This window comes from Equus caballus, chromosome 19 (assembly GCF_041296265.1).
Source record: "Equus caballus isolate H_3958 breed thoroughbred chromosome 19, TB-T2T, whole genome shotgun sequence".
Classification (NCBI taxonomy): Eukaryota; Metazoa; Chordata; class Mammalia; order Perissodactyla; family Equidae; genus Equus; species Equus caballus.
The window spans coordinates 45828585-45853778 of NC_091702.1; the positions used below are offsets into that span (position 1 = coordinate 45828585).

General features: G+C 39.6%; 1 protein-coding gene across 6 annotated transcripts in view; it reads left to right on the forward strand.

Moving 5' to 3' along the window:
• Window positions 1–1310: 1310 nt before the first annotated feature.
• The window catches only part of CCDC14 (coiled-coil domain containing 14), a 46058-nt gene continuing 22174 nt past the window's right edge, over window positions 1311–25194 (forward strand). The window contains exons 1-9 of one of the 6 annotated variants that reach the window (XM_070243684.1): window positions 1413–1710; window positions 7971–8026; window positions 8349–8421; window positions 8672–8741; window positions 8832–8954; window positions 18023–18165; window positions 21048–21284; window positions 21397–21491; window positions 22879–23377. In XM_070243684.1, coding sequence (XP_070099785.1) covers window positions 18144–18165; window positions 21048–21284; window positions 21397–21491; window positions 22879–23377 — 853 coding nt within the window. In that variant the 5' untranslated portion in view covers window positions 1413–1710; window positions 7971–8026; window positions 8349–8421; ... (1 more) ...; window positions 8832–8954; window positions 18023–18143. Of the gene's footprint in view, window positions 1711–7970; window positions 8027–8348; window positions 8422–8671; window positions 8742–8831; window positions 8955–18022; window positions 18166–21047; window positions 21285–21396; window positions 21492–22878; window positions 23378–25194 lie in introns of all 6 variants that reach the window. The other 5 variants (XM_005601922.4, XM_070243685.1, XM_070243686.1 and 2 more) reach the window with 5 other exon arrangements.

Sequence of the window (25194 nt, forward strand, 5' to 3'; positions counted from 1 at the left end):
AATTTAAAAAAAAAAAAAAAAAAACCTCAGCCAAACAAAAGGGAGAGGAAGAGCATAAAATTCCGAACAGTAGGATAACAGAACACCAAGCAGCCAATTTGTAACTGTTACAGATTAATGAGGAACGATGTTGATGGGATGTTAAAACACTCATGTTACAGTAACATTTATCATATTATTGTTGTAATGTATTTATAGATATACACACAGTTGGGAAAAGCCCAGAAGGGAATGAACCAAACTGTTAAGAGTGGTTATCTCTTGTGTGGTAGGATTCTGGGTGATTTTTATGTCTTGCTTGTTTATATTTTCTAAAATGAGCATGTATTAAGAAAAATCAGTAGAAGTTTTTAAAAATTAAATCAACGAAGACAAAACCCTGCAATCTCAGGTGAATATGTTAAACATCTTATAGGAGAGAGATGAAGGAAGGGAGAGGTTTTCACAGTCTAATCTAATTCAAAGCTAAATTTATTAAATACCTAGCTTCCCCAAATCACTCAGTATGAGTGTGCAATATATTGGGGGACAGATTTTAGTTTCTGGGTTTTTATTTTAATTGTAATTGAGACTATCAAAAGGTAGCTCTTTTTCCTATTTTTAAAAAAATGGAATCAATTGAGTAATTTTTCTCCCCAACTTGATTTAAAACATTAACCCCAAACTCAATATCTTAAAAACCAAAGGCTAATTCCCATTAAAATTCGAGCAGCATGCCAATGGTGAGAATACTGTCGTTCTTTATTAATAGTATTATCTCTTCCATCGAGTAAACCACTACGTGCGAAATAAAACCAAAATCCCAGCTAAGGAGCACCATTCTGAGCTCGAGGGCCACAGTGAATAATTTGAAACTGCCATCAGAAGTACTCAAAGGTAATGAGACCGAGGATTGATTTTTATTGACTATCAAGAACGAACTCATTCAAAATGGCACACAAAACACCGAACTAAAAACACAAAGCCCAAATCCAAGGGCCGAGCACGATTCCTTCTGGCACCTATCCGCCCTCTACCCTAGTCCCCTCCTCTGGCCCCGGCGGGTCCCTGTCGCCACTTGCCCCCAGGTGATGCAGAGCAGCTGTCCTCCACCAGACGCCCTAGCAACAGCACCGTGAACTCAGCTCCTTCGGGCGTTCAGGAAGCCGGCTTCTCCGTGCCCAGCGTCCCGGCTCCCGGCCCCGCCCCCGCGGGGCCCCGCCCCCTACCTCTCCATGCCCCGCCCCCTGCCCGCTGGGCCCCGCCCCAACCTCTGGGCCCCCGCCCCCGGACCCACCTCTTCCCCTCGCCCCGCCCCTTTCCCCGCCCCGCCCTGGCCCGCCGGGCCCCCGCCCCTTGCCCCGCTGGGTCCCGCCCAGACCTCTGGGCCCCGCCCCAGGCCCCACCCCCGCCCCGCCCCGCTCGCGTTCTGCGGGCTTCTCCGGCCCTCCGCCCTGTGTGACGGGCCGGGGCCCGGGCCCGGAGGGGGGTCTATTGCGCACGCCTAGGGCGCCCGGCTGGAGGATGGAAAGAGACCTCGGCGGCGCGCCAGTGACTGAGAGGCGCGGCGTTCGGCGGGCTCCCTCCCGGAAGCGGAAGCTCGGGGGGCGGGCCAAGCGGGGCCGGGAGTCCGCGGCGGTTGATTCCTTTTACCGTGAGGTTTTGCTTCACTCCGTCTGGGCTTCTTTGAGGCTGCGAGAGATGGTGAGGTCCGGATCTCGACCGGGCCAGGTGAGGGCTGCGCACCTGAGGCGTCCGCTGGGGGCGGGGAGAGGGACTGAAGGGGCTCTCGGGCCGGGAGAAGTGCAAAACTGTTTGAAAAAAATAAAAACAAAGACAGCGCGTCCGCAGTGGAAATGCTGGGAAAGGGACGGCGGGGGCCACCTCGTCCTAGCATCCCGACACAGCCGCCCTGGCCGTTGACGCGAGTTCAGTGTGAACCGCTGTGGTCCTCCGGGGCGCCGGCTTTGGTCTGGGGCCCGGTTCGCGGCCAGCCTCCGCCGCGGGGTCGGGTGACTTCACCTCTCCGAGCCTCGGTACGTTGTTGCATCAAATCCAGGTTCTCGGTTCTTCCACCGAGTCCTGCTGTTAGCTGGTCTTCCGTCACAACTGCTGGTGTTTTACTGCTGGTGAAAAAAGCTCTGCCAGTTAGCTCTGCCTTTAGCCTCAGCCCTCTCAAATGCACGCCCTTTGTTGGACTAAATGATTCTCTTTTCTCCTTAAAATCCGACACTGGCACATTTCTTTTTCAAGATAAAATCTCAGTCCTTTGGCCTGTCAACACAGTCCTTTTTTGATCTGGCCGGTGCATTCCTTCCCGCCCCGATCCCAGTAATACCCAGCCTTGTTGGGTCTGTCCTGCAGTGCTGTGGCTGCCCCGCGCCCTCTCCTGCGTCCCCGCCTTTGCGCTTTCTGTTCTGCCCAGAAAGCCCTTCTGTCCCTGCTAGCTCCATTTTCCATCTCCTGCACCTCAGCTCCAAGGCGGGTCTGGAAGCCTTGCCTAGCACTCTCACATCCCCATTGTTAGGGTCCCCCCTTTTGTGCCCTGTACTGACCTTTATCCACCCACTTTTCCAGGCTAGAGACGTTGCTAATCCTCCTTCTGCTACTACACTATTTCTGTTTTTGAGGCCCAGGCCGGCACCTGGCACAGAGTAGATTTTTTAAAGTAATGAATCAACTAGTCCTCACACAGACCCTCTACTTAGAGTGATCTTACTCCTCCTTAAAAAATCCACCATTTTTTTTTTTAGGTCTTCATTTATCACCTCCCTTGTAATGCTGTCTTCCCCATTAGTGTGAATTTTACACTTTTTTTTAAGACCTGGCTCAAGACTTTCTTCATGAGCACTTCCAGACCAGCCCCACCCTTATGGATCTCTCTCTTATATTGAATGAACTCAGAATATGTGCAAGGGGGAATGGGGGGAAAACATGGTTTTTGTAGTCATAGATTTAAATTCCAATTCTGCCACTACTATGGTGTAGTAGTAAGCACAATCCTTTTTGCTTTTCTGAGACTCCTTTCCCTTGTCTATGAAATAGGTATAAATATGTATAAAATTCTGCCTCAAAGAGTTAGGGAGGTTAAATGAGAGAACCTGGTAAAATACCTATCTCACACTTGGCATAAATGTGCAAGTGTTTACTCCCCTTAAAAACTAATAATCCATATGAACACAGATTGGAAGCCCCAGTAGCAAAGAACACGTCTAGTGCCTAGATCTTGGTTTCTAAATACCATTGTTCACTAAAAGGCTTCTTGGAGAGATGGTCAACTCGAGGGCTGAGGCACAGAGATTATAAGATGAGCCTGGATACATCAAGATGAAAAGCTCTGTGCAGCAAAGGAAACAATTAACAGTAAAAAGGCAACTTACGGAATGGGAAAAAATTTGTAAACCATATACCTGATCAAGGGGTAATATCCAAAATATATAAGGAACTCTTACAACTCAATAGCAAAAAGCCAAATAACCAGATTTAAAAATGGGCAAAGGAGTAGAATAGACATTTTCCAAAGAAGACATACAAATGGCCAACAGGTATATGAAAAGATGCTCAGCACCACTCATCATCAGGGAAATGAAGATCAAAACCATAATGAGATATCACCTCACACCTGTTAGGCTATTATCAAAAAACCCCAGAAAATAACAAGTGTTGATGAGGATGTGGAGAAATTGGAGCCGTTGTACATTGTTGATGAGAATGTAAAAGAGTGCAGCCACTGTGAAAAACTATATGAAATTTCCTCAAAAAATTAAAAATAGAACTACCATAGGATCCAGGAATCCCACTTTGGGTATTTATCCAAAAGAATTAAACACAGGATCTTGAAGAGATATTTGCACTCCTGTGTTTGTTACAGCATTATTCAACAATAAAGAAGTGGAAACAACCTAAATGTCCGTTGATGGATGAATGGATAAAGAAAATGCACTATATACACACAGTGGAATATTATTCAGCCTTAAAAAAAGAAAGAAATCCTGCCATATGCAACATGGATAAATCTTGTGGATATTACGCTAAGTGAAATAAGCCAATCACAGAAGGACAAATGTTGCATCATTCCACTTATATAGGTATCGAAAATAGTCAGACTCATAGAAGCAGAGAGTAGAATGGTAGTTGCCAGGGGATGGAGGGAGGGAGAAATAGGGAGTTGCTATTCAATGGGTATAAAGTTTCAGTTATGCAAGATGAATAAGTTCTGGAGATAAGCTGTACCACATGTCTATAGTTAACAGTACTTATTGTACACTTAAAAATTTGTTGAGAGGATAGATCTCATGTTAAATGTTCTTATAACAATGAAAAAAAAAAATCAGCGTGGAGCACCATGTTGCAGAAAGTAAGGTCTAGCTCAAAAAATAATGGGAATTTGTTAAAATGAAACAGGAGCTGGTTTGAAGAGACTTCTACTGACAGAATCTGGGACAATTTGAGCATCAAAATAAATAATGGTATTAATGGGTCATAACTCATTGAGTAAAACAGGAATCAATGAGTCCATACTAACAAATGAAGAAGGAAAAGTGCTTCGCTAACATTGAATGCCAACTAATAAATGTAGAAGGAATTATGTAAGTTAGGAAAATCACCATTTGACAAGCAATTGATTAAAGCAAGAATCGTTAATGGATGCTAAAACGACTGGGTGTAAGTGTGATGAATAGGATGTCTGCATAATCTCAAAGTATCTCTCCTCAAATGCTTAATACTTACAAAGGTATAACCTTACAGTGAGAAACCTGGCAGGGACCATCTTAAATAATCAAAGTTTGCATCACCAGTAGTGGGACAAACTGACACATCATATGCCTACTCATATCGTGTTGAAAAGGACACAAACTTCCTTTTGTGGTATTTCTGCCAAAAATGTACCACCTGAATCTAGTCATGAGGAAACATCAGACAAGTATAAATGTCCAGAGGGACAGTCTTCCAAAATAACTGGATTATACTCTTTAAATATGTCAAGATTGTAAAAGACAATGACTGGCAACCCAAGGAACTGTTCCAGATTAAAGGAGACTGAAGAGATATGAAAGCTTAGTGCAACACAGGTCCTGGATTGGACATGGACCGGATTGTTTTTCTATAAAGGACAGTATTGAGATAATTGGCAAAATGTGAATAAAGTCTAGAGTAGATTGTAATGTGGTATCAAGGTTAATGTCCTGATTTTGATAATTATACTCTGATTATGTGAGACAGTGACCTTGTCCTTAGGAAATATTTAGGAGTAAATATTTAAATGTAAAGGGGTATCATGTCTGCAACTTACTCTGAAATGGTTCAGACAAAAAATAGTACCGTGTATATATTTTGAGAGAGACTGGCAGATGTAGTAAACTGTCAATAGTTGGGGAATCTGGGTGAAGTGTATACAGTTCTTTGTACTATTACTTCAAAATAAAAAATACAAAAGAAATTTGAAGGAAGTGTGCCAGTGTGACAGTACTGTTGCAGGGTGCTTTTATCCTGGGTAATTTTCTTTATCTGATTTTCTGTAATGTGACCTCATGTGATTGGTTGTTTTTTTGAGGAAGATTAGCTCTGAGCTAACATTCGCTGCCAATCTTCCTCTTCTTACTAAGGAAGATTGGCCCTAAGCTAACATCTGTGCCCATCTTCCTCTGTTTTACATGTGGGACGCCTCCCACAGCATGGCTTGATAAGCGGTGCATAGGTCCTGGGATCTGAACTGGCGAACCCAGGGTCGGTGAAGTGGAACATGTGAGCTTAGCCATTATTCCACCTGGCGGGCCCCCTTGTGTGTATATTTTTTTGGAAAAGTAGTATATATAATCTTACAACTATGCCATACATTTATCTCAGACAGTATACTTTTTTTTATTTTTGAAAGATAATAATTGTGGTAGTTGTTTTTGGACTTAGCAGCACCATAGTTTGGGTTTTTATTATAGTTCTGGCCAGGACACCACGATAGTTACACTGAAGGGAAAGACCGTGAGAGTGTCATGCCGGGACCAGTGGAGCTACGTGACGTGGGATCTTATTTCCTACATTGTTGGTTCTCGCTGCTGGCTTCATGACTCCATCATATTCCAAGTTATCTCAAGGAGTATAAACTCTATCAAATCAATTTATAAAATGTATTCTGAGGAGCATTCTTGGAAAGAAGGAGTACATATTCAAGCAAATAATAGAATATTATATAATTCCAGAAAGTTTAATAGTTACTGCTCAAAGCTATCTTGGGATGAAACATGTAAACATGTCAAGAAAAATCATAAATGTAACTGCCAACAGTGACTACATCTGAAAGGTGAAATGAGGGAGTGACTAGGGAATTTAACCATGTCTTTTAAAAACTAAATTTCAAATAGAGATTATGTTTATCTGATATAAAGTTATTAAGATATAAAAAGTTATACCATGGAAAGTCTCCCTTCTTGCTCTGTCCCCCAGATTCTTTTTCTCTCCTCAGACGCTACTATAATTAACTATTTCCTGTGTAACTCTCAAGATATTAGATGCACGTAAAAACAAAAGCATATTTTTTCTTCTACACAAAGGGTAGCCCACTTTTGTTACTTTTAAAATAAAATTTTAAAAAAACATCACCACGTGTTTAAAAAGAAAACTTGAGAGAATGAGATATAGATAAAGAGGAATGGTAGAGTTTTCATGTGTTGGTCTTGTCAAGCATTCTAAGGAATGTGGATAAATAGAATCAGAGTTATGAACTTTGTTCTGCCTTCAATTAACTTAGATGTTTTGAAGAATTTGGGCGAAGTAGAACATGTTCAGTGAATGAGTATAATCCAAACTTATGTAGTAGGTACTTCTGGTTAAAATAATGTCTCAACTTCACTTTCAGCTTACATAGACTTGAGGAACAAATATATATGTTGCTTGCTTGACATTTTATATAGAAGAAATAGTTTGTGTATGAATCCAATTGTAATTGTGGATTTTTAGGATATATCACATTTATAAAAAACTAATAACATGGGGGGCTGGCCCCGTGGCCGAGTGGTTGAGTTCGCGCGCTCTGCTGTAGGCGGCCCAGTGTTTCGTTAGTTCGAATCCTGGGCGCGGACATGGCACTGCTCATCAGACCACGCTGAGGCAGCGTCCCACATGCCACAACTAGAAGAACCCACAACGAAGAATACACAACTATGTACCGGGGGGGCTTTGGGGAGAAAAAGGAAAAAAATAAAAAAAAAATAAAAAAAAAACAAAAACAAAACAAAACAAAAACTAATAACATGGTAGGTACATAAAGTGCAGTATTATTCAGCCTTAAAGAAGAAGGAAATTTTAATGCATGCTGCATCATGGAAGAATCTTGAAGATATTATACTAAGTGGAATAAATTAGACACAAAAGGACAAATACTGTATGATTCCACTTATATGAGCTTCTTAGACAAGTCAAATTCATGGAGATGGAAAGTAGAAGAGTGGTTGGCAGAGGCTGAGGGGAGGATGAGATGGAAGTTATTGTTTAACAGATACAGTTTCAGTTTCTGAAGATAAAAAAGCTCTGGAGATGGGTGGTGGTGAAAGTTGCACAACACTGTGAGTGTATTTAATGCCACAGAACTGTACACTTAAAAATGGCTAAAATGGGGGCCAGCCCAGTGGTGCAGTGGTTAAGTGCGCACGTTCTGCTTTGGCGGCCAGGAGTTCCCTGGTTCAGATCCCGTGTGTGGACCTACGCACTGCTTGTCAAGCCATGCTGTGGCAGGCGTCCCACATATAAAGTAGAGGAAGATAGGCACGGATGTTAGCTCAGGGCTAGTCTTCCTCAGCAAAAAGAGGAGCATTGATGGGAGATGTTAGCTCAGGGCTAATCTTCCTCAAAAAAAAAGGCTAAAATGGTAAATTTTATGTATGTTTTATCATGATAAAAAAAGAAAGGAAACATTTTACGTTTTGCCAAGACAGCATACTGAAAATATAGTAGAGAAATATTTGTGTATCTACTAAATATAATGCATTATGTCATAGGTGTTATCTTCAGGAAAGCAGACTGGACCTTCTAAATTAACAAATGGAAAGAAAGGGTAGGTACTTAAAGAAGTTTTAAACTTCAGGAAATCTCAAGAGGTTTTTCAGATCTTTGGGCTGAACTGAATTTTGCCTACCCCAGAAAACTAGGTGGGTCTCTCCCTTCTCAAAACTCTGGGGAGGAACCTTCCATATCTACCCATGTTGATCAACTGTTTAATAGACTTTAGAATCTTCATTAAGTCCTGTATAAATCCATCTCATACGTGACTGGATGAGCTTTCTTATCCAACCTTTACTGGAAAGAAAATGACTATTTACACTATATTTTGGGGAAAAAAATTATATGTAAAAAATTTTAACAAACTTGTCTTCTAGGATCCATTTAAGAAAGACATCACATTTTAATGCAGATTCTGGCTATCCCATCCATTCTGATTCAGAAAGTCAGGTAAGAGTAAACTGAATAGATGCGATATACAGTATTCTAATTAATCCTCAGGTAAAACCTAGGAAGTGGGAATAAAAATTCAAAGGTAAAGTATTAATTGCCCTAAGGAAGTATGAAGGCTTTTTGCTTTAAAACATGTTTTCCAGCAATAATAATTACTTCTAAATAAAGAAATTTTAAAACTACATAATTTCTTTTTTCCTGCATTAAAATTTTATATACAAATTTCTAAATGACCTTCTCCTTACAGACTGAAACCGTACAAGGGCTTGATGGTTGTGCTTCTTTGCTGCGGGACATTTTGAGAAATGAAGATTCAGGTTTTATTTTTTAAGCTTCTTTGCTGATCACATTTTCTCAATTAAGTAGTTCTCTTAATGCTAATGAATTTTTGTTTGAATTATTAATAGGCTCAGAAATAGCATATTCAGAAAATAGATCTAACCCCAGACCTTTAGAAGGCAAAAGATATAGATCTAAAAAGAGAGGATGTGGAAAACATACTGTTCCTTCAGCAGTCCGGAGAGAAATTTGTAAGTGTTTCTTCTCTTATTTAATTAAATATAATACTTAATTCTGAGGGTTTTGATAAATTATCAGGATTGTGGAGTTGGTCTTTTGGTTTAATAATGTACTGGTTATTCATGTGTATGCATGCTTATGCTTCTCTTTCTCTATTCAGCTTCTAATCGCTGAGTAGTTACTTGGTTTACCATCACTTTCCCAAGAAGAAAAGTAGAAAAAAGTGACTGGGTTTTGCAGGAGAAAAGGTTCAAACTCAGAATGATGTTTGGAATGTATATAGAGTTATCTTTGTTCTCCCTGCCGCTTGTTTCCATAGATAATCACAAATTGGTTGGGTTTCTTGTGTATACTTATTGTTTTAAAATTATTTTGTGTGTATATATCCAAAGTAGTTTCAGTAGCTCAACTTGCTGAGCTGCACAGTTAGAATACATGGTACATAAGGGCGTAAAATTCCAGGTTGGATAGATATGTAAGGAAAGAGGGCCTGCCACTGATTGATGATGAATGTTGTCAAGGATATTTTACACTCTCACAGTTAACTTGCTGACTTAATCAAATATAATAATTCAGCAAATATTTATATAATTCAACAATAATGTAGTAATAAGCCAAAGTTTAGAATAAGCAGGGTTTGTTTATGTTGTCCCTTGGAGGCCTGTAGAACAGGATAGCCTAAAATGGAGATGAAAAAGTCCACAATTTTGAATTCAGGTGGACAAGAATGCAGCTAGCTAGTTCCACAGTTCAGGTGGGCCAAAAATGTTAGCACAGCAGTGCATGCTTAGATTCAGCTTAGGCAAGGAGTGAAGTCTAGACAATCATCTATAGTAGTAGCCCTGGATATTAAGAGATCAGGATCCAGGCAAAGAGGCTGAGAAAATGAGGGTAGAACATTCATAGGACTAAAGGCTGATGTTCCAGATGGTCTTGAGTCGGAGAACTAGGGCAGAGGAAATAACTTACTATCCCTTCTTGGAGACCAGTCACATTTAGCCTCTTATTATCTTGACCTGCACTGTTTAAGATGGTAGTCACTAGCTACTTATGGCCATTGAGCACTTGAATTATGGCTAGTACAACCAAGGAGCTGAATTGTAAATATTATTTAATTTTAATTAATTAAAATTTAAATTTGAAAACCGATACTTGATCCAGTTATTAGAAAACTTTTAAGTATGTTTGGAATAACTTGGTTATGTGAATCTACTTTTTCAACTCTAAATTTTATTAAATCTAAATACAATGAAGTATTTCTGATAAAAATTTAGCATCCAGATTGAGATGTGCTTTGTGTAAAATGCACACTAGATTTAGAGGATTTAACACAAAAAATAAAATATCTCAATTTTTTAAGTTAATTATATGTTGAGATGCTAATATTTTGGATATATTGATTTGAATAAAATATTATAAATTAATTTTACCTATTTCTTTTTACTTTTAATATGGCAGCTGGAAAATTTCAGATTGTCTATATGGTTTACGTCATATTTCTATTGGACAATACTGGTCTAAACCAGGAGTCGGCATACTATACCAGTTTTATTTTCTAATGTTTAGTTATTTTATTTATTTTGCAAATAAAGTTTTATCAGAGCACAGCCATGCTAATTCATTTATGTATTTTCTGTGGATGCTTCTGTGCTGCAGTGGCAGAGTTGAGTAGTTGTGATAGAGACCATCTGGGCTGCTAAGCCTAAAATATTTATTCTCTAGCCTTTTAAGAAAAAGTGTGCTAACCCCTGGTCTAAACTCTTCAAGCAGAGGCGTATTTATTGGGGCCCAGTGGACAAGGAATAGAGTCATCGCACCAACTGCCTGTTCCTGCAGTCTCCTACTTTTTTCCTCAAGGCAGCTTGTTTCTTGTCCAGGGTAGCCTTCCTCAAGGAACTCTCATTGGAATGTATGTGGCTGACAATGGTGCCTTGGTAGCAACTTGTTGGGTTCCAGCTTAACTGCTTATTAGTCTGAGTTCCAACAGGAAACAGATGGCAGCACTCAAATTAAGATAATTCAAGGAGGGTTTATTTACAAAGAAACTCATTACAAAGGTTTGTGTATAGGGAAACCTCAAGAGATTGTGCTAGCAGCAGCAGCAGAGCTGTTACCATCCCTAGGCCTTGGGGGATGAGGCGAGGGAGAGGTTGCTGGGACTCAGAAAGAGATGCTGCTGTGTAGAGTAGGCTGCTGTGAGCCGAGCAGTGAGCCTCATTTAAGTAACAAAGCCAACCCAAGGTGGCCTCCTAGAGAGGGAGTTGGGAATAACACTCTGACTTTATGCTTCTTCCTTTCCTTGATAATACCAAGACTCCCCTTGGATGGGGCCCAGCCAGAGCCCTGTTCATGAAATAAGTCAGAGAGAGAAAGTCAAATACTGTATGATCTCACTCATAAGTAAAAGATAAAAACAACAAACAAACACAGCAACGGAGATTGGATTGGTGGTTACATAGGGGACAGCGGGGCAGGGTCGGGGGGAAGAAGGGGGAGGGCAAAAGTGGGTATTAGGCTCACATGTGTGGTGATGGAGCATAATTAGTTTTTGGGTGGCGAACATGATGTACTCTACACAGAATTTTAAATATATTACGATGTACATCTGAAAACCATATAATGTTATAATCCAATGTTACTGCGATAAAAAAAAAGACAAGAAAAAAATGTACATCATGTCTGGGATTTGATTTTCAGTCTTACAAGCTAAATAAGTTAGCCTTCCTATGTCATGGATGTTGGCAGGATTAAGACTCCTGGGTCAGAGACAAAGGACTTCATTACTCACAGCACAGCAAACAGCATGTACATCAGCATATTTGTGTTGGCTCCCCCCTTGCCACCAGTTCCCATGGGGGTGATGTGATGGACCCAGATGGATGCTGCGCATGCTGTAGGTTTAAGTTTCAGCAGTGGAACATTGATTTGGGGAATCTCGCTTTGGTAGTAAGCAGTAAGCAAGCCTGTACTTATCTTAAGGGGAAAAGTAACCTTATCCTTCAGAATTGCTCACTACAAACACAACCCTAAGAAATGGCCCAGGTGAAGAGCTTAGGTCAAGGCCTTACTTTCTTGGTATACCCCGCAAGACATGTAGGAGCAGAAGAGACCCTTGAAGGAGTGTCTCTTAACAATGTAATCCGTATAGATCAGCATCCCAGGGAGAGCAGGGTGGAGATGAGTAGAGGATGGATTTGAAGGAGATGAGGGACATCTGGCATTCTGGGTCACTAATAAGTATTAAATTCTTATTTGGATTAGATTCAGATCAGCAGTTGTGGCCTGTGATAGGATATAACATTCTTATCGTCCTTTCCCCTACACTTTCATCAACAGAAGGAAAGACCTACTTCCCATAGGATAGTCTCCTTTACAGTTGCAGCATTAGAAGTTAGTTCTCATTGACTTATTTACTCTCAAGGTTGACTCATTAGAAACAGAAGCCTCCTCCCTTTGTTAATTTGCTCTATCGTTTTTAGTTTACCAAACTGTAGCACTATCTAGAAAGGATCATCTTTTTTTGTCTGTGGTGGGTAGCGTTAACCAGTACAAGGTTTTTGCTTTGTTATCACAGGCTCAACAATATACAAAATGACACTCAGCCCTTGCTCTCTTTTCCATCTCTCCACAAGTGAGGTAATCATAAATAGAACTTTAAATAATCTGTTATAGCATGTTGACTAGTATCTGTGTATCATTCTAATTTTAACGCATATTATCTTCCTATTTTATGTTAACCATCTTCTGGGGTGTGATCTCCTTATGTACTTTCTGTCTGGGATCTGCCTGATCATTGAGTGGCTATGGAGGCAAGCCTGCCCATCTTGGTACATACTGGGAGTAAGGAGGCAGAGAGGCAGTTCCGAAAGTGCCTTGAACTTTCTTGAGAGTATTCCTGACATTTAAAGAGAAAATATATTTTTTTTAATAAGCAACTTTTTACATTTGATAACTGTGTTGACTGCTATGGGCACATAACTCTGCTTTCAGTAACATACGTAATATTGCTGCCCTCACCTTGGGGAGATAAACTACTACAGGCAGAATTTTTTTTTTTATTGAAGTCATAATAGTTTACAAAATTGTGAAATTTCACTTGTACATTGTTATTTGTCCATCACCATATAAGTGCTCCCCTTCACCCTTTGTGCCCACCCCCACCCTCCTTCCCCCTTGTAACCACTGAACTGCAGGCAGAATATTTTGAGCACTGATTACCCCCATCAAGGCCAAGTGTTCTTTTATGTATTTCCGCTTATAATAGGCACCTAGCAGCTCTTACCTGCAGTAGATGTGTGTTCTGTATTTGGGTGGAGGGATTATTCTTAGCTGTCAGACAGTGCTTGAGCATCCAAGAAACAGTGCTGAAGAGCAGCTAGAATTCAAGGACTGAGAAAAGTTTTGTAGATTGAGTAAACGAATGCATCCCTTTTGTGAATTCTGGTTATCAACTGACCCCAATTAGACACATTGCCATCCTAATCTATTAGGTAAAATTTTCACGTAGGGTACTTTCGTATAATGAACAGGAATGAGAAAATATACTCATTTGTATTTGTGTAGTGACAGGTTCATTTTGTTGTTGTTGGTTTTTTAATTTTGAAATTGTATAGTAGTAATATAAATTTAATTTAATTTAATTTAATTTAATTTTTTTGAGGAAGACTAGCCCTGAGCTAACATCTGCCAATCCTCCTCTTTTTGCTGAGGAAGACTGGCCCTGAGCTAAGATCCGTGCCCATCTTCCTCTACTTTATATGTGGGACGCCTACCACAGCATGGCTTGCCAAGCAGTGCCATGTCCACACCTGGGATCCAACCGGCGAACCCCGGGCCGCCAAAGCGGGAACATGCGTGCTTAACCGCTGTGCCACTGGACCAGCCCCTCCCCTGCCCATTTTTTGATCAGGTTGTTCGTTTTTTTTGTTGTTGAGTTATATGACTTCTTTATGTATTTTTGAGATTAACCCCTTGTTGGATATAGTATTTGCAAATATTTTCTCCCAGTTGATGGGTTGTTTTTTCATTTTGATCCTGGTTTCCTTTGCCTTGTAGAAGCTCTTTAGTCTGGTGAAGTCCCACTTGTTTATTTTTTCTTTTGTTTCTCTTGCCTTGAGTAGACATGGTATTTAAAAAGATCCTTTTAAGACCAACGTCAAAGAGTGTATTGCCTATATTTTCTTCAGGAGTTTTATGGTTTCATGTCTTACCTTCAACTCTTTAATACATTTTGAGTTCATTTTTGTGGATGGTGAAAAATAATGGTCTACTTACATTCATTTGCATGTGGCTGTCCAGTTTTCCCAACATCATTTATTGAAGATACTTTCCTTTTTCCATTGTATGTTCTTGGCTCCTTTGTTGAAGATTAGCTATCTGTAGATGTGCGGTTTTATTTCTGGGCTTTCAGTTCTATTCCATTGATCTGTGTGTCTGTTTTTGTGCCAGTACCATGCTGTTTTGATTACTGTAGCTTTGTAGTATATTTTGGAGTCAGAGATTGGGATGCCTCCAGCTTTGTTTTTTTTCCTCAGGATTGCTTTAGCTATTTGGGATCTTTTGTTGCCCCTGTAAATTTTAGGACTCTTTGTTCTATTTCTGTGAAGAATGTCATTGAGATTCTGGTTAGGATTGCATTAAATCTGTAGATTGCTTTAGGAAGTATGGAGATTTTAACTGTATTTATTCTTCTAATCCATGTGCATGGAATATCTTTCCATTTCTTTATGTCATCATTGATTTCTTTCAATAACGTCTTATAGTTTTCATTATCGTTCACCTCCTTGGTTAAATTTATTCCTGGTATTTTATTCATTTTGTTGTGATTATCAATGGGATTGTATTCTTGAATTCTCTGTTAGTTCATTATTAGAGGATAGAAATGCAACGAATTTTTGTAAGTTGATTTTGTATCCTGCAACTTTGCTGTTGTTGTTGATTGTTTCTAATAGTTTTCCAATGGATTCTTTATGGTTTTCTATGTATAAAATCATGTTGGCTGCAAACAGCAAGAGTTTCACTTCTTCATTGCCTATTTAGATACCTTTTATTTCTTTTTCTTGCCTAATTTCTCTGGCCAAAACCTCTAGTACTATATTGAATAAGAGTGGTGAGAGTGCGCACCCCTGTCTTGTTCTTGTTCTCAGAAGGATAGCTTTCAGTTTTTCCCCATTGAGTATGATGTTGGCTATGGGTTTGTCATATATAACCTTTATTATGTTGGGGCACTTCCCTTTTAAACCCATTTTATTGGGAGTTTTTATCATAAATGGATGTTGGATCTTGTCAAATGCTTTTTCTGTGTCTATTGAGATGATGATGTGGTTTTTATTCCTCATTTTGTTAAGGTGGTGTCTCTCATTGATTGATTTGCGAGTTGAACCATCCCTGCATCCCTGGTATAAATCTCACTTGATCATGGTGTGTGATCCTTTTAATGTATTGCTATATTTGGTTTGCCAATATTTTGTTGAGGATTTTTGCATCTATGTTCATCAGCGACATTGGCCTGTAATTTTCCTTCTTTGTGTTGTTTTTGTCTGACTTTGAGATCAGGGTGATGTTGGCCTCATAAAATTAGGAAGTTAGGAAGTGTTCTGTTTTCTTCAGCTTTTTGGAATAGTTTGAGAAGGATAGGTATTAAATCTTCTTTGAATATTTGAATTCAAACATTTGTCTTTGAATTCTCCAGAGAAACCATCTGGTCCTGAACTTTTGTAAGGGAGATTTTTGATTATTGTTTCAATTTCTTTACTTGTGATTGGTCTATTCGGATTCTCTGTTTCTTTTTGATTTCAGTTTTGGGAGGTTGTATGAGACTAAGAATTTATCCATTTCTTCTAGATTGTCCAATTTGTTGACATATAGTTTTTCATAGTATTCTCTTATAATCCCTTGTATTTCTGTGGTATCTGTTGTAATTTCTCCTCTTTCATTTTTCATTTGTGTGTGTGTGTGTCTGAGGAAGATTGGCCCTGAGCTAACATCTATTGCTAGTCTTTCTTTTTTTGCTTGACGAACATTATCACTGACCTAACATCAGTGCCTGTCTTCCTCTATTATATGTGGGATGCTGCCACAGTGTGGCTTGATGAGCGGTGCATAGATCTGCGTCTAAGATCCGAACCTGAGAACCCCAGGCCACCAAAGTGGAGTGTGCAAACTTAACTGGGCCAGCCCCCATTTCTAAGTTTATTTATATGAGCCTTCTCTCTTCTTAGTGAGTCTGGCTAAGGGTTTGTCAATTTTGTTTATCTTCTCAAAGAACCAGCTTTTAGTTTCATTGATCCTTTCTACTGTTTTTTTGTTTTTATTTCACTTATTTCTGATCTAATTTTTATTGTTTTCCTCAATCTGCTGATTTTGGGCTTTCTTCTTCTTTTTCTAATTCTGTTAAGTTTAAGACTGCTTATTTGAGATTTTTCTTGTTTGTTAAGGTGGGCCTATATTGTTATGAATTTCCTACTTAGGACTGCTTTTGCTGCATCCCTTATGAGTTGGTATGGTGTATTTTTGCTTTTGTTTGTCTCCAGATATTTTCATTGTTGTCAGGAAAGGTTAGTCCCGAGCTAACACCTGCTGCCAATCCTCCTGTTTTTGCTGAGAAAGATTGACCCTGAGCTAACATCCATGCCCATCTTCCTCTATTTTATATGTGAGACGCATGCCACAGCATGGCTTGGTAAGTGGTGCCATGTCCACACCTGGGATCCAAACCACCGAACCCTGGGCAGCCAAACTGGAACATGCAAACTTAACTGCTGCGCCACTGGGCTGGCCCCGTCCAGATATTTGTTGATTTCTCTTTTAATTTCTTCAGTGATCCGTTAGTTGTTCAGTAGCATGTTGTTTAGTCTCCACATATTTGTCACTTTCCGAACTTTTTTCCTGTAGTTGATTTTGAGTTTCATAGCATTATGGTTGAAAAAGATGCTTGATATGATTTCAGTCTTCCTAAATTTATTGAGGCTTGCCTTGTTTCCCAACATATGGTTTATCCTTGAGAATGTTCTGTGTGCACTTGAGAAGAATGTGTATTCTGCTGTTTTTGGATGGAGTGTTCTATATGTATCTATTAAGTCCATCTGGTCTAGTTTTTCATTTAATTCCACTATTTCCTTGTTGACTTTCAGTCTGGATGATCTATCCATTGCTGTAAGTAGGGTGTTAAAGTCTCCTACTATTATTATGTTGTCATTAATATCTCCTTTTAGGTTTGTTAATAGTTGCTTTATGTACTTTGGTGCTCTTTTGTTGGGTGCATATATAAGTGTTGTGTCTTCTTGGTGGAGTGTCACTTTTATCATTATGTACTGCCCCTCTTTGTCTCTCATTGCCTTTTTTATCTTGAAGTCTGCTTTGTCTGATATAAGTATGGCAACACCTGCTTTCTTTTGTTTACCATTAGCTTGGAGTATCATCTTCCATCCCTTCACTCTGAGCCTGTGTTAGTCTTTACAGCTGAGATGTATTTCCTGGAGGCAGCATATCTTTGGGTCTTGTTTTTTACTCCATCCTGCCACTTTGTGTCTTTTGATTGGAGAATTCAATCCTTTTACATTTAGAATTATTATTGCCATATGAGGGCTTAATGCTGCCATTTTATCACTCATTTTCTGGTTGTTCTGTATTTCCTTTGCTTCTCTTCTCGTGTATTTGGGACTGCCAATTCAGTTTGGTAGTTCTCTATGATGGTATTCTCAGTTTTCTCTTTATTTATCATTTGTGTCTCTGTTCTGATTATTTGTTTAGTGGTTACCATGAGGTTTGTATTAAAAATCTCCTAGCTGAGGTAGTCTATGTTCTGATAGCCTCTTATTTCCTTAGGCTAAGCCAATTCCATCCCTTGCCTCTTCCCCTTCTAAGTTATTATTGTCACAACTTGTTCCATCTTGTATTGTCAATTTGTGATTAAAGTGATGAGATTATATTTATTTTTGGTGTTTTTCTTCCCTTTGTCTTTAATGTTGTAATTAAGTGTTTGCTAATCTGTTCTAAGAGAGAGCTGCAATTTTCTGATTTTGTCTGCCTATTTATCTGCTTGCTCAAAGCTTTGTAAACCCTTTCTTTTTTGTTTCAGGTATGAGGGCCTTCTCGAGCGTTTCTTGTATGGGGGATCTTGTGGCAGTGAACTCCCTCAGCTTTTGTTTATCTGGGAAAGTTTTTATTTCTTCATCGTACCTGAAGGATAATTTCACTGGATGGAGTATTCTTTCCTGAAAGGTTTTTTTTTTTTTTCTGCTTTTTCCCCCCAAATCCCCCCCCAGTACATAGTTGTATATTTTTATTTGTGGGTCCTTCTAGTTGTGGCATGTAGGATGCTGCCTCAGCATGGCCTTGTGAGCAGTGCTATGTCTGCACCCAGGATCCGAACCAGCGAAATCCAAGGCTGCCGAAGTGGAGCATATGAACTTAACCACTCAGCCATGGGGATGGCCCCTGCTGAAAGTTTTTGTCTTCCAGAATTTTGAATATATCATTCCACTCTCTCATAGCCTATAAGGTTTCTGCTGAGAAATCTGCTGAAATCTTGATAGGGGTTCCTTTGTAAGTTATTTTCTTCTGCCTGCTGCCCTTGATATTTTTTCTTTGTCGTTAACTTTTACCAGTTTTACTACTATATGCCTTGGAGAAGATCTTTTTACATTGATGTAATTAGGAGTTATATTTGCTTCTTTTACTTGTATTTCCAGCTTCTTCCCCAGGTTTGGGAAGTTCTCAGCTATTATTTCTTCAAACAAGCTTTCTATTCCGTTTCCCCTTTCTTCTCCCTCTGGAATACCTGTAATCCTATGTTGCATTTTCTAATTGAGTCAGACATTTCTTGGAGAATTTCTTTATTTCTTTTTAGTCTTAGTTCTCCTCCATCTGCAGCATTTCTATATTTCTGTCCTCCAGGTTGCTAATTCTTTACTCCATAATATTGGCTCTGTTATTCAAGGACTCTTGATTTTTCTTTTATCTCATTCATTGTGTTTTTCATATCCAACATTTCTGATTGGTTTTTCTTTATAGTTTCAATCTCTTTTGTGAAGAATTCCCTCTGTTCATTACTTCTGTTCCTAATTTCATTGAACTGTCTCTCTGAATTTTCTTGTAACTTGTTGAGTTATTTTATGATAGGTATTTTGAATTCTTTATCATTTAGCCTATAAGTTTCTGTGCCTTCAGGATTGATTTCTGGCTGTTTGTCATTTTCCTTCTGGTCTGGAGTACTTTTTTTTTTACATGATTTTCCTTGTGTTTTCAGACTTTTTAGAATTTTGGAATAAAAGCTCATTTTTCTTTTTTTAAAGATTGGCACCTGAGCTAACGTCCCTTGCCAATCATCTTTTCTTCTTCTTCTCTCCAAAGCCCCCCAGTACACAGTTGAATATTCTAGTTGTAGATCCTTCTGATTGTGCTATGTGGGATGCCACCTCAGCATGGCTTGATGAGTGGTGCCATGTCTGCAACCAGGATCCAAACTGGTGAGACGCTGGGCTGCCAAAGTGGAGCACACAAACTTAACCACTCGGCTATGGGGCCGGCCCTGCTATGAAGAGTCTTTAAAAAACATTTGGGAAGGGCATCTTATTAGACAGGGAAGTAGATTTTGATGCTGATCGATCTATAGAGTAGTGCTATGTAGAAACCTTTGTTGTTTTCCATGTATTAATTTGTTAATACCAGGCTTCTACTTTGTACTACTTTGTTTGTAGACTAATACGAGACACTATGGGAGAAAATAATGAAGTATAAGATACAGTCCTGCCTAAAGAAGCTTATAGTTTAGTCAGATAGACAAGAGAATGAAAGATAAGGAGTATGGTGCAATTTGCAAGTGATATTCGATTTGTATAGACAATATGTGCTGTGGGGTGGTGAAGAGCAGGCACTGGGCCGGAATGATTGGAAAAGGCTTCATGGAAGAGAGAAGCCTTCAGATGAGCCTTGGTGAGTGCGTAGATCGAATTGGAAGGAATGGTTCATTGTGAGTAGTGCTATAGGAAGATGAGAAAAGCTCGTTGAGTGTCTCAATTGGCCTGACTGGAATGAAAAATTTGAGTTGGGGGTGGGGCTGGCCCCGTGGCCGAGTGGCTAAGTTCGCGCGCTCCGCTGCAGGCGGCCCAGTGTTTCGTCGGTTCGAATCCTGGGAGCGGACATGGCACTGCTCGTCAGACCACGCTGAGGCAGCATCCCACATGCCACAACTAGAGGAACCCACAACGAAAAATACACAACTATGTAGCGGGGGGCTTTGGGGAGAAAAAGGAAAAAATAAAATCTTTAAAAAAAAAAAAAAAATTTGAGTTGGGGGTGATGGGAAGATGGCTGGAAACATATGCTGTGGTCAGGCTTTGGAGACTTTAAGTGCCAGGTTAAGATTTTGTCTGAGGGTCCAGTGTGTAGATTAAGTGAACTTTTTAGGTTTAATTTTTTCTTTTAACATAATCAAAGCATCAGTATTGTTACAAAGCATTCTGTCTTTCTCATTCCATTTTCCCCTAAGAGCGTGAACTGGACAAGGAGCAAAGTGAAAGAGTTTTATTGGATTTTAGAGACAAATAGCACCCTTAAGAGGGGTCTTATAATTGAAGGAGAGATTTTACAAATAGCATTTAATAGAGATTTTAATGACATACTATAGATAATTTTTGACTAGGGAACTTACTTAATTCATTCCCTACTTTAAAAAAGTATTTGAGGGGCCCGGCCCCATGGCTGAGTGGTGAAAGTTCCATCTGCTCCACTTCGGTGGCCCCAGTTCATGGGTTCGGATCCTGGGCGCAGATCTACTCCACTCACCAACCACGCTCTGGAGGTGTCCCATATACAAAAAAATAGAGGAAGATAGGCACAGATGTTAGCTCAGGGCTAATCTTCCTCAAGCAAAAAAAAAGAGGAGGATTGGCAACGGATGTTAGCTCAGAGCAAATCTCCCTCAGCAAAAAGGAAAAAAAAGTATTTGAGGTGATTTTCTTTAGGGGGTGATAGTGGTAAAGCCCTTCTGTAAAGTATATGATGAATTGAGCTACTTCTGAGAGTCTTTTTTCCTCAATATCTTATGGTAAAAGTTTTTGAAGAATCCTATTTCAAGAACTTTTTTCCTTCTTCCATGTTAGTATCTTCAGATAATAAGAAACAGGTACCAAATGAAGCTTCTGCTGGAAGTGAAAGAGACTCATCAGATGTCGTACAAAATTGGTCATTGCAAGATCATTATAGAATGTATTCACCCATAATATACCAAGCCCTCTGTGAGCATGTGCAGACCCAGATGTCGCTGATGAATAACTTGGCTTCAAAGAACAGCCCTAATGGGATTTCTGCTGTACCTTGCCACAGTGTGTCTGGTTCTGGTTAGTATGAATGATGTTTTAAAAAGCATGAATATAAGCTCTTCTTAAGTTGCTTGGTTATCATATAAGCAGTATGAGATGTGAATGACTTTTTTTTCCTCTTGCCTTTTAGAATCTCAGGCAACTCTCCATTCTGGTTATGGCTTATCTACTTCCACCCCAGTCCGGTTACCTCAGCAGCCACCCTGCCGTCCAATGGTTCCTTCTGTGGGTATAGTTTATGTACTATACAAGTAATTATTTGCTTTTAGAAATTGTCATCTTGGGGCCGGCTCTGTGGCCGAGTGGTTAAGTTTGCGCACTCCGCTTCGGTGGCCCAGGGTTTCACCAGTTTGGATCCTGGGCATGGACATGGCAGCACTCATCAAGCCATGCTGAGGCAGCATCCCACATGCCACAGGTAGAAGGACCCACAACTAAAAATATGCAGCTATGCACTGGGGGGGCTTTGGGGAGAAAAAGGAAAAATAAAATCTTAAAAAAAAAAAAAAGAAATTGTCATCTTAAGAGGGAAAAGTGAATTTACTGATTATATCTTAATGCCCTAGGATGTAAAGACCAATTATTTTTTCAAGTTATTTTTTATTAGGGAAGTTTTACCTATTTATTAAGGACAATGGTGAGGAGGGAAAAGGGAAAGAAATCAGTAGAAAAAAGAAATTGCCCATACCCACCACCCAAGCCCAGTTGCTGTTATCACATTAATAGAATGCTTTCTAATCATTTGCTTGCTTGCTTGCTTTTTTCTTTCTTTTTTTTTGGTGAGGAAGATTGGCCCTGAGTTAACATCTTTTGCTCATCTTCCTCTTTTTTGCTTGGGGAAGAGTAGCCCTGAGCTAACATCTGTGCCAGTCTTCCTCTCTTTTGTATGTAGGTTGCCACCACAGCATAGCTTGATGAGTGGTGTAGGTCCATGCCTGGGATCCGAACCCACGAACCCCAGGCCACCAAAGCGTAGCACACCAAATTTAACCACTATGCCACTGGGCTGACCTCTCATTTTCTTTCTTTTTAAAATGTATTCATAATTAAATGTATGCAGTTTTATATACTGCCTTTTCACTTAACATTTTATTGTAAACATGTTTCTCAATTGATATATACCTTTTGTAAATTTTTAGTAAGTTGTTAATATTCTATTCATGGATATACTCTAGTCTGTGTAACTACTTCCCTATGGTTAGACATTTAAGTAGCAGTCAGTTTTTTACTACCGTAACATTTCTGTAGATATGTTTGTGCAAAAGCTTTTTGTTATGTTTGAGTTTATTTTCTTACAGTATAATTTCCCAAATTGGAAGTTTGTTTTAGTACCAAAGTGGACTGATTTTTGATGCCTTTAAACCATGTATGATATTTGCAAACAATCTATTTTACCATAGCTTCATAATGTTCCCATATTGCAGAGTGGACTAATTAAGCTATAAAAAACTAGAATATTGTGCTAAGGGGAAATCCAGCTTACTCACTGATGATCTGTAACTCTACCCTGAAAAAGTCCTGTTCTTATGTTTCCGGTTTGAGTTTATTACAGTTAATGTCTACAAGTCACTACTCACATTTTTGAAGTCTTAACTTGTTTTTTTTTCTTTAGGAAGTTCAGACTGATGGTGACAACCAGTTTGCACCACAAGATAAAACAATTTCTGTGGACTGTACTGATGTCCAAAAGAATTCCTTCAGAACCGGTCTCGGATTTCCACGTAACCTGTGCAAAACTGACAAACCAGTTGTTCCAACGTTTCAGCAGCTGGGTCTTGCTGATGGGATTCGGCCACAACAAGGAGTTTCTAAGGAGCCAGACCTACTGAAGTGTTTCCAAACATACATGAATCTATTGCATTCTCATCCAGACAGTCAGATACACCAAAGCCCCACTCTATTACAGCCAGTTTTCTTGGCCACTAATGAAGAAAAATGTGCCAAAGAACAAATTGGAGAGGTCACAAGTGAAGGAAAGGATTTAAAGATATGTGTGCATGATTCAAGAATAAAGGATGTGCAGAAGGCAAAAAATATGAAGCAGAGTGCTGAAAAAGTTACAACTATCAAGTATTTGTTGGGAGAGCTCAAAGCCCTGGTGACAGAACAAGGTGAAGAGCCTGTCTTTAATTTTCTGTAGCGTGGTGTTAATGCTGAATAGCAGCCTCATAGTATTTAGTCAGCGTTTAAATTTAGGATAACTACCTGGAGTTTGTGGTATATTTGGGGAAGTAACCCAAACCTTTTTGTCCCCTTTTCAGTTTGCTTTTGGGATTTTTTTATTAAATGAAGAAAAATGTCTTAGGTGGAGTTAGGAAACGTTTGAGCCAGGTTGTATTCATTTGTTTTCATTGTGTGTGTATATTCTAAATAATGGCTTTTGCTTGGAATGAGTTACAGATTTGTCATCTAGAAAACACAGTAATTGATTGTGGAAGCACTCATTGAATACCTAATATTTGCAGACTGACAAAAAGAAATACCAAATCTTAAAATGTATCTATAGGAATACAGCACTATTTTTTTTTTTTTTTTTTTTTAATTTTTTTTCTTTTTCTCCCCAAAGCCCCCCAGTACATAGTTGTATATTCTTCGTTGTGGGTCCTTCTAGTTGTAGCATGTGGGACGCTGCCTCAGCGTGGTTTGATGAGCAGTGCCATGTCCGTGCCCAGGATTCGAACCAACGAAACACTGGGCCGCCTGCAGCGGAGCGCACAGACTTAACTACTCGGCCACGGGGCCAGCCCCAGGAATACAGCACTATTAATCCAAAGGTTTAATATATTAAAATCTATATGCTTTTACACCTTCAACTTATTACTGTTCTCTTAACCAAATTCTCCATCATGGCAACAACAATAATCATAGTAACAATATTAGCTATCATTTATTGACTAAATGATATCTATTGGCGTGAGGGAGTGCCCGGCGCTGTGCTAAGTTTTTTATGTTCGTTATCTCATTTAATCCTCACAGCAACCCTAAGAGGTACTGATATTGCCCCCATTTCACAGATGAGGAAACTGAGACCTGGAGAACAGTCTCATTTAATTCTCTCAGCAACCCTGTGAGGTACTGTTGTTGTCTCCATTTAACCAGAAAGAAGTCTAGGCTTGGGGCCAGCCCATGGCTGAGTGGTTAAGTTCACGTACTCCGCTTCCGTGGCCCAGGGTTTTGCTGTTTTGGATCCTGCGCACGGACATGGCACCGCTCATTAAGCCGTGCTGAGGCAGCGTCCCACATGCCACAACTAGAAGGACCCACAACTAAAATATACAACTATGTATTGGGGGGCTTTGGGGAGAAAAAAGAAAAATAAAATCTTAAAAAAAAAAAGTCTACACTTGAAGGGTTAAGTAATTTGACTAAGGTTATAGTGCTAGAAAATGGTGGAGCCCTGGTCTTTGCTTCCTTCTCTTATGTGCAAGACTCCCCCCCACCCCCACGGAGCACTGGTGGCGGGCTGCTCGGCAGCTGGGCACAGTCGTTTACTGTGTGCATGGACTTTTTTCATCAGGGTGTAAAAGTACCCATGGGATTGCTAAAGTTTTGTAATTTAGGGTATACTTTCTACCTCTTTTGGGTATCAGACAGTTAATATTATAATTATTAAATGTTTTAAGTCCACTGAACATTTGAATAGAAATCAAGGGACAAAAATAAAAGGACAAGAGATCGAAAATCCATCTTCTCCCTCTGTCTGTTTACACCTCCAAAACCGCCCACTCCCCACAATTAATGACAAAAATGGTGCTGCGTTTGATGCTGCTTCAAATGGGGGGTGGCGGGTTGTGTTAAATCTACTTTATAAATTTAAATAATAAAACCTTATCTTAGTAGGCCCTCCCTCAATATTTTGCCAAACTGAATCACCTAAAGTGAATTATTTGCTTATGCCAGGATCCAAGATTGTGGTGTAAATGTTCAC